General features: G+C 33.6%; 2 protein-coding genes across 7 annotated transcripts in view; one reads left to right on the top strand and one right to left on the bottom strand.

The window, feature by feature from the left end:
- LOC145259152 (centrosomal protein of 135 kDa-like) overlaps nt 1–13,811 on the top strand; it is a 493,729-nt gene that overhangs the window by 317,443 nt on the left and 162,475 nt on the right. For all 6 annotated transcript variants that reach the window (XM_080116863.1, XM_080116866.1, XM_080116865.1 and 3 more), the window contains one exon: nt 3,585–3,862. In XM_080116863.1, the coding sequence (XP_079972989.1) occupies nt 3,585–3,862 (278 nt within the window). The remainder of the gene's footprint in view (nt 1–3,584; nt 3,863–13,811) is intronic.
- On the bottom strand, nt 9,876–12,533 carry LOC145259154 (DNA repair and recombination protein RAD54-like). Its single transcript, XM_080116869.1, has one exon. It carries the CDS (start codon nt 12,213–12,215, stop codon nt 9,996–9,998), a length of 2,220 nt encoding a protein of 739 aa, XP_079972995.1. The 5' UTR covers nt 12,216–12,533; the 3' UTR covers nt 9,876–9,995.

Raw genomic sequence — 13,811 nt, 5'->3', positions numbered from 1 at the left:
CCAACAAAAACCTAACAGCCAGCCAGGGTTCTCTCCAGAATGTGCTGCTGCCATCACGCACAGAAATCACTTTTTCCATAGCTACCAACGTAATAGATGTACTAAGACTAAAGCTGTTTTCAGGACTGCCAGCAACCACTGTAAATGAGTAATAAAAAATGCAAGAGAGTTATATGCTCAATCCATTAAATCCAAAGTAGCTGAGCAGCGGCTTGGTTCCCACCAGTTTTGACAAATAGCAAATAGGATCCTGAACAGAAGCGTCATTTTATCGCAACCATCATCAATGAACCTGAGGTCATCTCGTCAGCATCAGACAAGGCCAAACTATTTGCCAAGAACTTTGCAGCTAATTCTATCCTATGCGACGAAGGCCATCACTTCCCCGTATTTCCTCCTATAACAGACAACACGCTATGCAACATACAAATATCTGTGCGTGAGGTCGCCAAGCAACTCAAGAACCTTGATTCCAGTAAAGCAACTGATGACATTCCAATTATAGTGTTGAAAAAGCTTCAACCAGAACTTGCCTCCATACTTACAAAACTGTTTAAGCATTGCCTTAAGGAGAAGTGCTTCCCAACATCCTGGAAAACCTCATCAGTATGCTCTGTATTTAAGAATTCAGATGATAAGTCATCTCCCTCGACAGACCAATAAGTCTCCTGTGTGTCATGAGTAAGTTGCTGGAATCCATATTAAATAGAGTAGTCAACCACCTCAGCAGAAATAACCTTTGTGACATACAATATGGTTTCTGTTCTGCTAGATCTACAGCTGATATGCTAACAGTTATATCTCATAAGGATTAGTGAATCTCTTGACAAAGGTTTCCTTTCCAGGGCAATTGCTCTTGACATATCAAAGGCCTTCGATAAGGTATGGCATAAAGGCCTACTGTATAAGATTTCCAGCTATGGTATAACTGGAAATGTTTTCTCAATTATTAAATCATTTCTTTCTGATAGGCTCATAAGAGTAGTGGTTGATGGGCAGAAATCAGAGGCCCACAGTATTAATGCTGGAGTCCCTCAGGGGTCCATCCTGGGTCCAACTTTCTTCCTGATCTACATCAATGATATCCCAAAACACATACTTAAATCATTCGTTGACATCTATGCTGATGACACGGCCATCTATGGCAACACATCAAAGGCCGTAAATGACAAAGTTCTCTCTGATTCTCTCTCCTCTGATCTTGAGCACGTGGTACAATGGAGGAAGAGGTGGTTGGTTACTTTTAATGCATCTAAAACCAAGCTCCTATCTTTACATCATCAACGCTCTGATCCCCATCTGGCATCAATTGAAATGGATGGCTCTCGTCTTGGGGAGGCCTCCATGTTTTGACAAGCTTCTGGGATTGACCTTTACTCCTGATCTGAAATGGAACACGTACATCAAGTCAGTTGCCAAGGTCGCTGGAAAAATGGTAAATCCTTCTATCGCTCCAGAAGATATCTCACTGCTGATGCAATTCTCTATTTCTATAAAAGCCAAGTATTTCCAAGGATGGAGTACTGCTACCACAACAGCCTATCCTGCCTTGACAAAGTACAAAATAGACTTTGTGGGGGATGCCCTTTTCTCTTCCCTGAATCCTCTCTCCCACAGAAGAAATGTTGCGAGCATGTCTTTCTTTTATCGTTATTTCCATGGCAATTGCTAGTCTGAGCTCCAATCTCTGGTCCCCCCCCCTTGCCAATCTTTCACGAAAAACACCCGTCTCGCTGAGACCACTGTCAATAATTTTCCCCACTCTTTATCTGTGTCTTAATCAAAACATAGATTCCATCAACAAAGCTTCTTTCTTAGAAGTGCACATTTGTGGAACTCTCTTCCGTTTGCCTGTTTCCCACCTGACTACAATTTGGATGTCTTCAAGTCCAACATAAACAAATTCCTGATAAACTGCCCCTTTAAGTAAGACATTTTCATACTAAGGGAATTCAGTATAATAACGGTTGGTGTGATTTGGAATATTTTATTTTTATTTTAAGGGATGTTCAGGATGATAACAGTTGAAGCAAATTAGCGTATTAATATATAGATGAGTTTCTTTCAGATATTCTATAAATAAGTGTGTTTTTACCCCATGAATTCCTTGATGTTTGTTACTTTGTAGTCTTGGTTTTGGATAATTTTGTATTTCTGACATTTCTGACAGTATGTGTTCCACAGTTATCTGCTGGTTGCATAATGAGCAATTTGGTGTTTTTGCAGCTTCAGGCAGGTACGAGTGTGTTAATTTGGTATGCTCTATTCTTATCCTAGAACAATATTTTCTATTCGTTTGTTATTGTTCTGTTTGGTTTTTAGGTTATAGGTTGTTCATATAGTTTTGATTGCATCTATTCCACTTATGAAATATTAGGTTGGTGCAAAAATAATGTTTTTTGACGTTCAGTTTCGTGTAAAACAAAAAAAAACATTATTTTTGCATCAACCTAATATTTCTTTATTTTCCCTTTTAGATGTGTTCATGGGATTTTAATGTTTGTTATATTTCTGTTTGTAGCTTCCTTGGCTAATTTATCTACTTTTTCATTGCTTTGTATACCAACATTCACTATATTAATTATATCTGTGATGTATGAGTGTTTGAACTTTTCCTCTTTCAGGGTTAAAATACTTGACAAAGAGTCAGTAAATGTAATAAACTTTCTTCCATTGTTTTTAATTAATTCAAGTGCCATTTTAGTGACCTACAGTTTAACTGTATATATAAATATGTCCTTTGGTAATCTTATTTGAAAATGGTTTTATGTATCTGTACATGGTGCAATTGTTTCTTTTGTTGTTTTTGAACTGTTTGTATAAATTTCTTTGTATTATGTATCTTTCCCAGAGTTCTCTAAAGTTTTTTCTGTTGTTTGTATTGTTTTACTTTAAATTTAGTGTTAGGTCAATGCTTGGCTTAGCCTGTGTCTAGGGTGATCTGTTATTTATTGTATGTTTTGCTATGTTTAAAGACAATTGTTAACCAAAACTTACCATGTCAAATATCAGATACTTTGCTAATTTTTGTTTGACTGGCATAGTCAATCCGGAAAATTTGTTTTGTGAATAAAAGCCATTACTTTTATTTTAATGAAGCTGAGTGATTTTTGAGCTTGGTAAGCAGAAATGTGTTCACTCTGATCTGTGTGGAAAGTTAGATAATTTTATCCTGTTTTGTTAGTATCGATTTGCCTTTTGCACTATTTATGACAGTTTTATCTTTCTGAACATTGATTTGCAATTAAACTTATTGGTGGCAAATACTTTTTTACTGCCCTCTTGTTTAATATCTGAATAGTCACAATTAAAAAAAAAAAAATTTTAATCACAACAATTACACTAAATCGTTTTTTTATTGTTGTCTTTTGTTAATCCTAAAATCTAATATCAGGAGTAGGTCAAGAGACATAAGTATGAGAAGTCCAGCAAATCAATAAAATAGCAAAATAGTCATGAATCTTTTTAGAAGAATACAAGATAGTTGACAATTGGCATTTCATTTTTTGTTAACAAGAATTTCGAGTGGTGAAATGAAAACTTAAAGAAAAACTAACACAAATCAGATGTATATTTTTTTCCAGAAAAAGAATTAGTCCTTGAGAATGAACGTCTTAAACATCGAGGAGTGACAAAGAAAGGTAAAATTCCAACAAAGATTGATACTTTGATTAAAACATTGGAAGAAGATAGGAATTATTATCGTGATCAATCTGCCATTCTTCAAAAACTTATTCAAGGTGACCCAATGCCTCGAAGTATCAGCCCAACTAAAAATATGCCAGAAAGAAAACCTAGAACTTCGAGATCCACCAGCCCTGTTAAAGAACTAACTTCTCTACCTGACAAACTGAATAAAAAGGTAAATATTTTTTTTTGCATCCTTTTAATCAATTAAGATTATATATTCATATATTTTCAAATCAACAGTAAATTTTATTAGACCAAGTATAGATTTAGCAGCTGTAAGGAACATATTAGCATGACACTATATTTGATATCACTTAAATGCCTTTAAGAAACAAAGAAAATATATATTCTTGAATTGATTTGGTTACAAATAGCATTTTTTTTTCTATTTTTTTTATTTAGAAAAAATATATATTTTCTTCATACAAAATATAAAATCTTACAACTTTTGCAAATTCTACAAAATTGATCCCCTTATTGTTATGAGATAGACTTTCTTTTTGTAAAAATATTTTTCTACTCAATAACAAACGTGTGGTAAAAAGATTTATTTGAGAAATTTAAAATTTCTTTGAAATTACGGTAAAGTGAATTTTACCCTTTTCAGTTTTATATGTATATAAATATGTTAAAATAAATATTAAAAAAGAAATAGAAATACTATACAGTTTTACAATATTATTAAGTCAAAAGTGAAGACTATTTTTAAGGTAATTTTCATGCAAAATAATGTTGAAAAATAAACACTTAGAAATTTAATATTCAAAATCAAATTCTGAGATAGAAATACAGACATCTCACAATAATAATAGAGTGAAAGTATGATCTATGCATGTGTTCCCAATTATCATTTTTGCATACAGAAATACGAGGTGGTGTTTTCCCAGATTTCAATACAATTGTTGTTATTTGTGTTTGCTCTGTCAGCTAAGGCTGTAGAATATCTTGAATGTGCATGACACTTACATGAGTTAGATGGGAGCTTGGATAGACTTGATCTGATTCAGTAGCTGGTCGTGATATACCTTAGCAAAAACGTTTTCTTTCTAGAAGTAGTTAAAATCTGATATTTTGAAATGAGATAAGTTTTGCAATGTATTATGTTAAAAAAAAAAAAAAATCTCTATACAAGATGTTATTTGAGTGACTTCACATGCAAAATTATTTTTAAAATAAATGAAAACTTTGGTAATTATTCTATGAAATTTGTTACATTTTTCTTGCTCTTCTCTAGAAGAACATAATTAAACTCAACTATATAATATTCTGCTCATTCCTTCATTAGTTAGTACATATGTTACATTTTGAAAAAGAAGGCTAAACTTCTTTAAAAGAGGCCAAACTGGCTAAATTTTGCTTTAAAAAGATCAATCTGGCAACCCTGAATAAGAATATGAGAGTAATCTCCCTTTAATCTAGTCTCTTTTTCGAATATCATTATCTATCTATAAAAGTTAATGTGTGTGTGTGTGTGTGTGTGTGTACATTTCCCTACGCAATAACTCTGTCAATTTTTAGTCTACAGACTCGAAATTTGATATACAGGGTATTGAGATTTGGGAAAATCGATGTGATTGGATTTTGGCCAGAAATTTCGCTGTTAAGGGGTCAAATTTCAACGATTTGACCTTTGAGAACTCTACCAAACTCCTCTGACAATTTTAAACACTTGACATTTTAGATATTGGTTCCTTGGACATGGATCTAACTTAATAACTTGATTTGAGCCCAAAACAATAAATATTAAGGGGTCATAATAAGGGTCAAAGTTAAAAAAAATTACCGTTTCTTTTTGGTTTTTTTTTGCTCAGCATACACATCCAAACCATCCGGGCAACGCCGGGCACCCATTGCTAGTATATATATAAAAGTGAACGTGTGTGTGTCTGTGTGTGTACATTTCCCTACGCAATAACTCTGTCAATTTTTAGTCTACAGACTCAAATTTGATATACAGGGTACTGAGATTTGGGAAAATCGATGTGATCAGTTTTTGGCCAGAAATTTGGCGATTAAGGGGTCAAAGTTCAACGATTTGACCTTTGAGAACTCTACCAAACTCCTCCAACAATTTTTGGTCTAAACACTTGAAATTTTAGGTATAAGTTCATTGGACATGGATCTAACTTAATAACTTAATTTGAGCCCAAAACACTAAATTTTAAGGGGTCATAATAGAGGTCAAAGTTTTTAAAAAATGACCCTCCCCCTTCTTTTTTTTTTTGCTCAACATACATTTCCAAATACCTGGGAAACGCCAGGCACCCATGCTAGTAATAATATATAATCGTTGTTGTAATGGTGTGGAAAGGAACTTGCATTAATTTCAATGTGCAGCAGTTCTTTACTGAAGAAAGAAGTCAGTGAAATATTGCATAAAGAAAGGGAAGGTTTGAGAAAAATGGGGAAAACATTATCTGCCAAGAGGTGCTTGATTAAAGGAGTAAATTAAAGATTGTCTCTTACAATGTAATTTTATTATTTGCATGGAACTATGTACCACAATATTACTTTGAGTATTTATTAGTAATTATTAATTTATCTCATTTGGATCAGGTTTATAATGGATACTATTTTCATAGGAATGGTAATAAACTCATATTTGTTGTATTATTGTTTTTTTTCTGTCCAAAAAACTAATTTTTGTACTATCCAGAAAAATATCAGTTTTATGAAAACATTTGTTAAGTATATTTCTCATTCTATGGAATTTCCACGTGCCATGCTAGTTTGTTTAGTGATACTCTTTTTTCTTCACTTTACATTCATTAGCATTGTTTACATCCATTTAAAAAAAATGTAATTATCCATTTGCTAATACAAAAAGGTAATTGCTTATTATTTGGTGTTGCTGTCAAAACTGTTGAAGTTACCCACTTTAAAATGAATTGTTTTCAAATACATAAGCAATCTAGAGTGAGGAGATACAAAACAGAGAGCAAGGAGACTTGAAAGCACGAAAAGACAAAAGAGAGAATACATTACTGTGTTTCTTCTCTCTCTTGAGAGGAAATCAAATAAAGTAAAATTTACTTGAATTCAAATTGTTTTACAAATAAAAAGAAATTATTAAAGTAAAAGTATGTTAAATTAAATTTTATTAATACAAATTAATATTCTTCTTCATTGAACAATGAACAATTAAATCTTTAATTATTTTGCCAACCCATCCAGTTCATGCATATATAATTTTCTCGGTATGATTTGATGGAGACGAAACACAGAACTGTTCATGTTTTTAACAATCATATGGCTTAACAACTGCTTTGTTATTTTCTAACTTAAAATGTAATGCAACCTTGTATGCATTTTGCTGCAAAGAATATGCCTAAAAGCAGAAATGCTGATGTTTGAGTCATGAATTGCAAAATGTATAAATGACACATCTCTCAGAAATAGTTCGAGTATGAAACAAGTTCCAAATCAATTTTTTAAATATTTTATATCAAAATATAATTCCTAAATACATGTGCTCTCTTAAAACTGGAATAAATTTATATTAGCCATATAAGGTAAAATATCACGTTTGGGTTAATTTATTCAAAGTCAATTTACTGCAAGGCATCCAAAATGGTATTATAATAATAATAATAATAATAATAATAATAATATCCGCCTGTAAAAGCACAGACACCCCGGCAAACGTGTTCGATAAATGAAAACCTTCAACGCGTTGGATACGTGTCAGATAAGTATAAAAATGTTTAATACCTTTTAAACGACAAATTATAGTAACATATCCCTGTTTTTACTGTATTTTTGTTTTATTTTCTCACTGACAGGGAAGCTAAACCAAATGCCGCTTCTGTAAGGTTTCTCGTCTTTTGAGTTGACATGTTTGGGGAAAATATCCTCGCAAGTGATTATTTTCCCTTCCGGAATTTTTTTTGGTGCTAAATTGTCGTTTTATTAAAATTCTTTATTTTGACTCAATCTCTGCCAAATATAATATTAATTCCAGTCAGTGGTTAAATGCCCGGGTGTTTGGATGTGTATGTTGAGCAAAAAAAAAAAAGTGGTAGTAGGAAGGCAGGCTCGAACCCGTACCGCAAAGGAGGAAAAGAATGAGGTAAAACCTAACGTTTATGCTGTTACGACCACCGCCAAACCAGAAGCAACATTTTTTAAAATTAAGGCTAGACAATCTAAAGGAGAGGATAACTTTCAAAAATATCAGCGAAAAAAGTGACCCCCCCCCTGTAGAAAATGCCTAGTTGAAGGGGAAGATATTAATGTTTTTAGTCAATTTTTCGATATTTGTCGTATGAAAGGTCGAACTTCAAAACGATACTGATCTTGGTAAAATCCGTCGCCTCTATTGAAAATTTAAGGCAGACATGCAAACAGACATACATACATACATTTATATATTGGTAACTAAAAATGTTCGACCCAAACTGATGAAAAAGCTTGCCCTATCTCTGAATACCCTTTATGCAAAATTTCAAATATTTAGACCAGAAATTGTCTGAGTAATTTGAAAGAAACTGCAGAGGTCAATTTTTTTAAAACTTTGACCCCTATTATGACCCCTTAAAATTTATTGTTTTGGGCTCAAATCAAGTTATTAAGTTAGATCCATGTCCAAGGAACCTATATCTAAAATTTCAAGTGTGTAGACCCAAAATTGTCGGAGGAGTTTGGTAGAGTTCTCAAAGGTCAAATCGTTGAACTTTGACTATTAAAATTCTTTATTTTAACTCAATCTCTGCCAAATATAATATTAATTCCAGTCAGTGGTTAAATGCCCAGGTGTTTGGATGTGTATGTTGAGCAAAAAAAAAATATATAATTAATCCAGTCAGTGGTTAAATGCAAATGTATCTAAAATATCGCTCCCCTCAAGGGGGAAGGGAAAAAAAAAATCCGTAACTATATCTGATATTATGATGAATCCTTAATACAAATACACTTGTAAGTATGGGAGGGGAATCTATCTTCAAATATCTCTAATTTCGAATTACAACCACGGACTTATACTAAGTAAATCTACACCACCATCATGCATCCACCCATTGTCTCATCACCGCCCCCCCCCCCGAATAGAAAAGTGATACCAAAGAGCCGAGAAAGGTCAAGGAGGATGAAAAGACCGAGGAGAGAGCGCTGGTCAGACCTCCGCTGGACAAGAGCAAAGAGAACTGGGATCGTGGGGAGGCTTAGTGCCACTCAAATTTCAGTACAAACCAATGGCCACTACCAGCGAGAAATCAATGGTATGAGGCTGTTGCGATTACGCAGATTTATTTGCAAATGCTATCGAAGGAGGTGGAGAGAGCTGGACGTCTGGGGAGACTTGTTGTCACTTAGCTTCCAGAGAACACCACAGGTCTCCAAACTGATCGTTTGTTGACTTGTGTGAAAGCTCCATGTGAGCCAATAATAATAATAATAATTGAAGAGGAGTGGTTATTGGAGTGTCATTGAAGTTGTATAATTTAGATTAAACAACTAACAATTTTTTTTAATTACTAGGTGGGAGGGGATAGTTAATGTCTATAATATTGTAAATATGCACATGGCATAAAGTAAATTTATTTTCATTTATGTGGTGGAAGAGGAAACAATCAGAACTAAAAATCAAGGTTGAAAACTTGAATATAGATTGGATTTACATCTTTCATGATATCACACTGTTACAAAAATGGCTAACTCACTGATTGAATACAAAGGTTTTCTATACAATAAATTATAGTTGAGATCAAGCTCTAGCACCATATACGTTATGAAACTACATTATCCAGGCTATTTGGATAAGTATATTTCATTTTGATCAGAGGACATTATCATGGAGTTTGCACTTGCACTTGGTATCCATAAAAATGAAATTCAGCATTTTACTTTATTTTATTTATAACTTGAAAAATTATATAAATCAACAAGAACAGAAATTGTAATGAATGATTCAAGGTTTAAATGAAGAGTGTATAGGGATCTTTGTACCTTTTGAAAGAAATGCTGAGTATGTCTGAAGAGCAGGAGTGTTAAAACTAAATTTGTCATTTTACTTACACCCTCTACGGAGTAGATGCTTAGTCATCACAACAAACATTAGATATTATAAAATGTACAAAATAAGAATAAAAAGCTGATATGGTGTTATGGGCTGGGAGCAGGAAGATATGTACTTTTTCATTCCAGTCTTATGGCTAGTATACAATAATTACAATGTATTCAAACTCAGGTTGGAGATTTTTAAATTTTTGTATTTTTATTAACATTAGTTGAACAAAGACATTTAATTTACAAAAAAGATTGAACTGAAAATTTAAAGTTTCATTTTTTTAAATATTTAGGACTGAAACTCAAGCAGTTACTCGTTGTTGATCATGTGACCGATGATAGAAAACAAAACTAACATATTTGTTCCAAGCCATTTTGAGGATTGTATCAATGATTCCCTTTTTATCCCTGCAATGATTCCATTGCGAAAGTTCTGAATTACAATCAGAATCTTCAGGCGGACATTTCACCTGAATGTTGTTGATACATCGTTTGCATTTAAACTTATCGTGTGTATCACTGGTTGTCTCTTCATTTAATCGAAATAAGTCTCTGAGATCCCCACGACTGAAATGTCTCTCAACTTCTTCATTGTCTACTACACAACTGCTTAAGGCCTTTTTATGTGCCTGTCTTTGGAATATTTTCTCTTCAATTGATCCAGTAGCTACCAATCTGTAAATATAACATTGCTTTTTTTGTCCATCACGCCAACAACGAGCCATTGCTTGTTCATCGTTGGCAGGATTCCAATCTGGATCAAACATAACTAATCGATTGGCACCAATTAGATTCAATCCACAACCACCAGCTTTACTACTGAGCATAAATATAAATTCTGCACTGTTTACATCATTGAACTTTTCGACTATCTTAGCACGTTTTTTGACTGACATTGAGCCATCTAGTCTGACCCACAAGTAACCTCTCTGTCTGCAGAGATTTTCAAATAAATCCAAAGTATTTGTGTAATTCGAAATCAAAACCACTTTGTCATCTGTGTTTGTTTTGATGACAGCAAGTAAATAATCCAACAACATGAATTTGCCTGACATTTCTGGTGTCGTGTTTTTACAACTGTAACCTGGTGGAAACAATGCATCAGCACCTTCAAATCCATCTGTTCCCTCCTGGCATTTCTCATAGATTAAATCCGGATGATTGCATAGTTTTTTAAGGGAAGTGATTGCAGCAAGTGAACTGGCTGTCATTTTGCCATTTTTATCTTCAAGGAGTGCACGAGCAGATTTCGATTCCAAAAACATTTTGTAAATTTCTTTTTGGATAGGTGTCAAGGAACAACAGATAACATGTTCAATTTTTACTGGGAGATATTTTGTCAAAAGACTTTGCGTACGACGAATGATACATTTGTTGACAGTCTCCAGAAGCTCCTCTAATTTCTCTTTACCCTTTTGCTGTTCAGTCTCACTTGCATCTGCATCCCTGCCTATCAAAATGGGATTTTCAAAATTTCTCTTAAATTCTTTGGCTGAGCCAAGAACTCCTCGATTGACAAAGTGAACAAGACTGAAATACTCGAGCAAATCATTTTGGATTGGTGTTCCAGACAACAGCAAACGCTTTTCGACTTTTAGATTATCCAAAGCTTGGTAAGTCTGATTCTCAGAATTCTTAAGGCGATGGCCCTCATCACATATAATCAGCCCAACGCTTCCTTTATGAAGAACAGATGCATGGAGTCGAAAAGTCTCATAAGAAATAATTAGGATGCTGTTAGTTATTCGAGCCCCTTTGGCTTGCATAAAATAGCTAAGATTACGGTCGATTTCGTTTTTGGAGCCCGAATCTATGACGAGGGGATTGATATTTTTCCCAGAGAGCCATTTGTTTATTTCATTAGCCCAATTTTTTACTAAACTGCTCGGAGCTACAATAATGGCTTTGCTGATCATGGGGCAACAGTCCGGACTTTGGCGTAATATTGTCCACATTAAAGTGATACACTGTAGGGTTTTACCTAAACCCATTTCATCCGCCATTATGCATCCGTAACTGTTCTCAATTTGTTGACCTGTTACGCAATCGTACATAAATTTCACCCCTTCCCTTTGATGAGGTCGTAACACTTTCGATAGGATGGGATCGACAACAACATGAACGGGGCTTTTGTCAGCCACAGATGTTAATTGGTCATGAACTGATAACTGTGGGGGCGAATATAAAACAAGAGCTCCTTCTTCAAATGGATCATGCAGCGAGACGCGAGCCCCTTGCCTACGCACCCCGAGAGCTTTATTGGTTAGAGTTGGGCCCTTGTAGTTTCTTATGGGAATACGAAATGGTTTAGACAGTATTTTTCTTATAAAAGCTTCATGTTCAGAAAGTTGATTGTGATCTAAAGATACAAGAGCCGGTCGAGGAGTTGATGGCAACCGTGGAACCAGACTGTTATTGCTGTTGACATGTCGTGATTTCTTTTCCAGTAGAGTCAATCGATCTTCGTCGTCGACTTTTCGTTTTATACTTCCTACTTGACTTGGTGCCAAACTCCGCCGCATTTTAGAAAATATTCCTTTTACTTTTTTGTTTGACGTGTGGATGTATTGTGTATAGTTAGACGAAGTTTAAATTCAAAATAAAAAAGTTCAACTGGCTGGAGTGTCTTTTTTTTTCTTCTTAAATTCCTGGTTATAAACAAATTATGTAAACTTTACTTTCTTTTACAGTTTTTGTTTGTTTTGTCAATATATATGTATATATATATATGTATGCTTGTTAAGAGCGAACATACTTACGATGTATTTTTGAATTTTAATTGCCATGATCTGTTTCTATTTGTGCGCCATATTTTCAAAGCGATGAGTAACGCTCTTCACATTTTTTGATGGCGAGTAGAGTGATGTCCCTTTGCAGACCTTTTCCTTTTTGTGTAAAAAAAAAAAAAAAAAAAGAAAACATTGTCGCTCGTTCGTTTTCGTTTACTTTTTAAAATAAAAATGTTTAAGGTAAAATGTGATTGACATGTACTTTAGAGGTAAAATAATTTGTCAATAATTTATTTAATGATTTAAAATAAAGGCAAATGGTATTTTTGTTAGTTAATCCGGTAATTTATAATTGTGGATGTAATTGGAATCTAGATTGCAGAGAATTTTATTACTTACACAGTCAATCTCGAACATCGACGGAGAACCCCGGATCAGTCTAAAGCAGTTTACGATTCTTTTCCTCTTTTTAAATAAGTTTTTTTTCGACTTAATTTTTTTAAGGGAATACTTTTTTAGAACCGTAATCTAATCTTTCGCATACTTAGTGTCTGTTAGCTTTTTTTTTTTTTTTTTTTTCGCAGGTTTCAAATCGTGAACTGTTACGGAGAAAAAGCTCAAAACGATTTGAAATTTGAAAGTCGCAAAGAAAATATAGAAAGGCAGGCGACACTAAGCATTCGAGTGCAAACAATGTTAGGATATAAAAGTAAAATAGGAAATTTGAAGATTAAGACTCAACTAAATCATTACCTCGTAATAAAAAAAAAGTTCTACGTTTTTATTAGGCGATTACAGGTGAACAGCAAAACTTGGCTAAATAATAATAATAATAATAATAATAATAATAATAATAATAATAATAATAATAAAACAAAAAACGGTAAATATCCAGATACGCTACAACAGAACACCAATCACTCTAATTTGTTTTTGTTTATTTTATAGGTAATTGAGGTCGCTGGCAACGAATCTGGGGTTTGTATTACTGTACACATAGATTTGAAAAAGTTGTCAAAAAACAAATATATAACAAATAAATGTTATCAAAGACAAGATAAGTTACTTTTCTACCTAACTGGATATATTTTTCGTGTTTTTATTCAATGTAACATGTTTATTCAGCTCGAAAAACATACAGTTTACCGATGTATTGGAAAATTCAAGATGGCGCCTCACTCCCTCTTTAACACGGTAAGTTTGGGAAAAGGTGTTATAAATAAAAAACTAGACAATATACTATTAATAACCCGCCGAATATATGTCAACCTCAACCTATGTCACAGTAACATATATTGAGCGAGTTTTAACAGTATTTTATCCAGTTTTTTATTTATAACACCTTTTCCTAAACTTACCGTGTTAAAGAGAAAGTCAGACGCCATCTTG

This window comes from Euprymna scolopes, chromosome 34 (assembly GCF_053919585.1).
Source record: "Euprymna scolopes isolate OS-2025 chromosome 34, ASM5391958v1, whole genome shotgun sequence".
Taxonomy (NCBI): domain Eukaryota; kingdom Metazoa; phylum Mollusca; class Cephalopoda; order Sepiida; family Sepiolidae; genus Euprymna; species Euprymna scolopes.
Note: the sequence above shows the minus strand (reverse complement) of the source record. Positions and strands in the feature narration are given on the sequence as shown.

Bases quoted from the DNA above. Each gene is read 5' to 3' on its own strand.
- LOC145259154 (XM_080116869.1), bottom strand. From the start codon at position 12,215: ATGCGGCGGAGTTTGGCACCAAGTCAAGTAGGAAGTATAAAACGAAAA.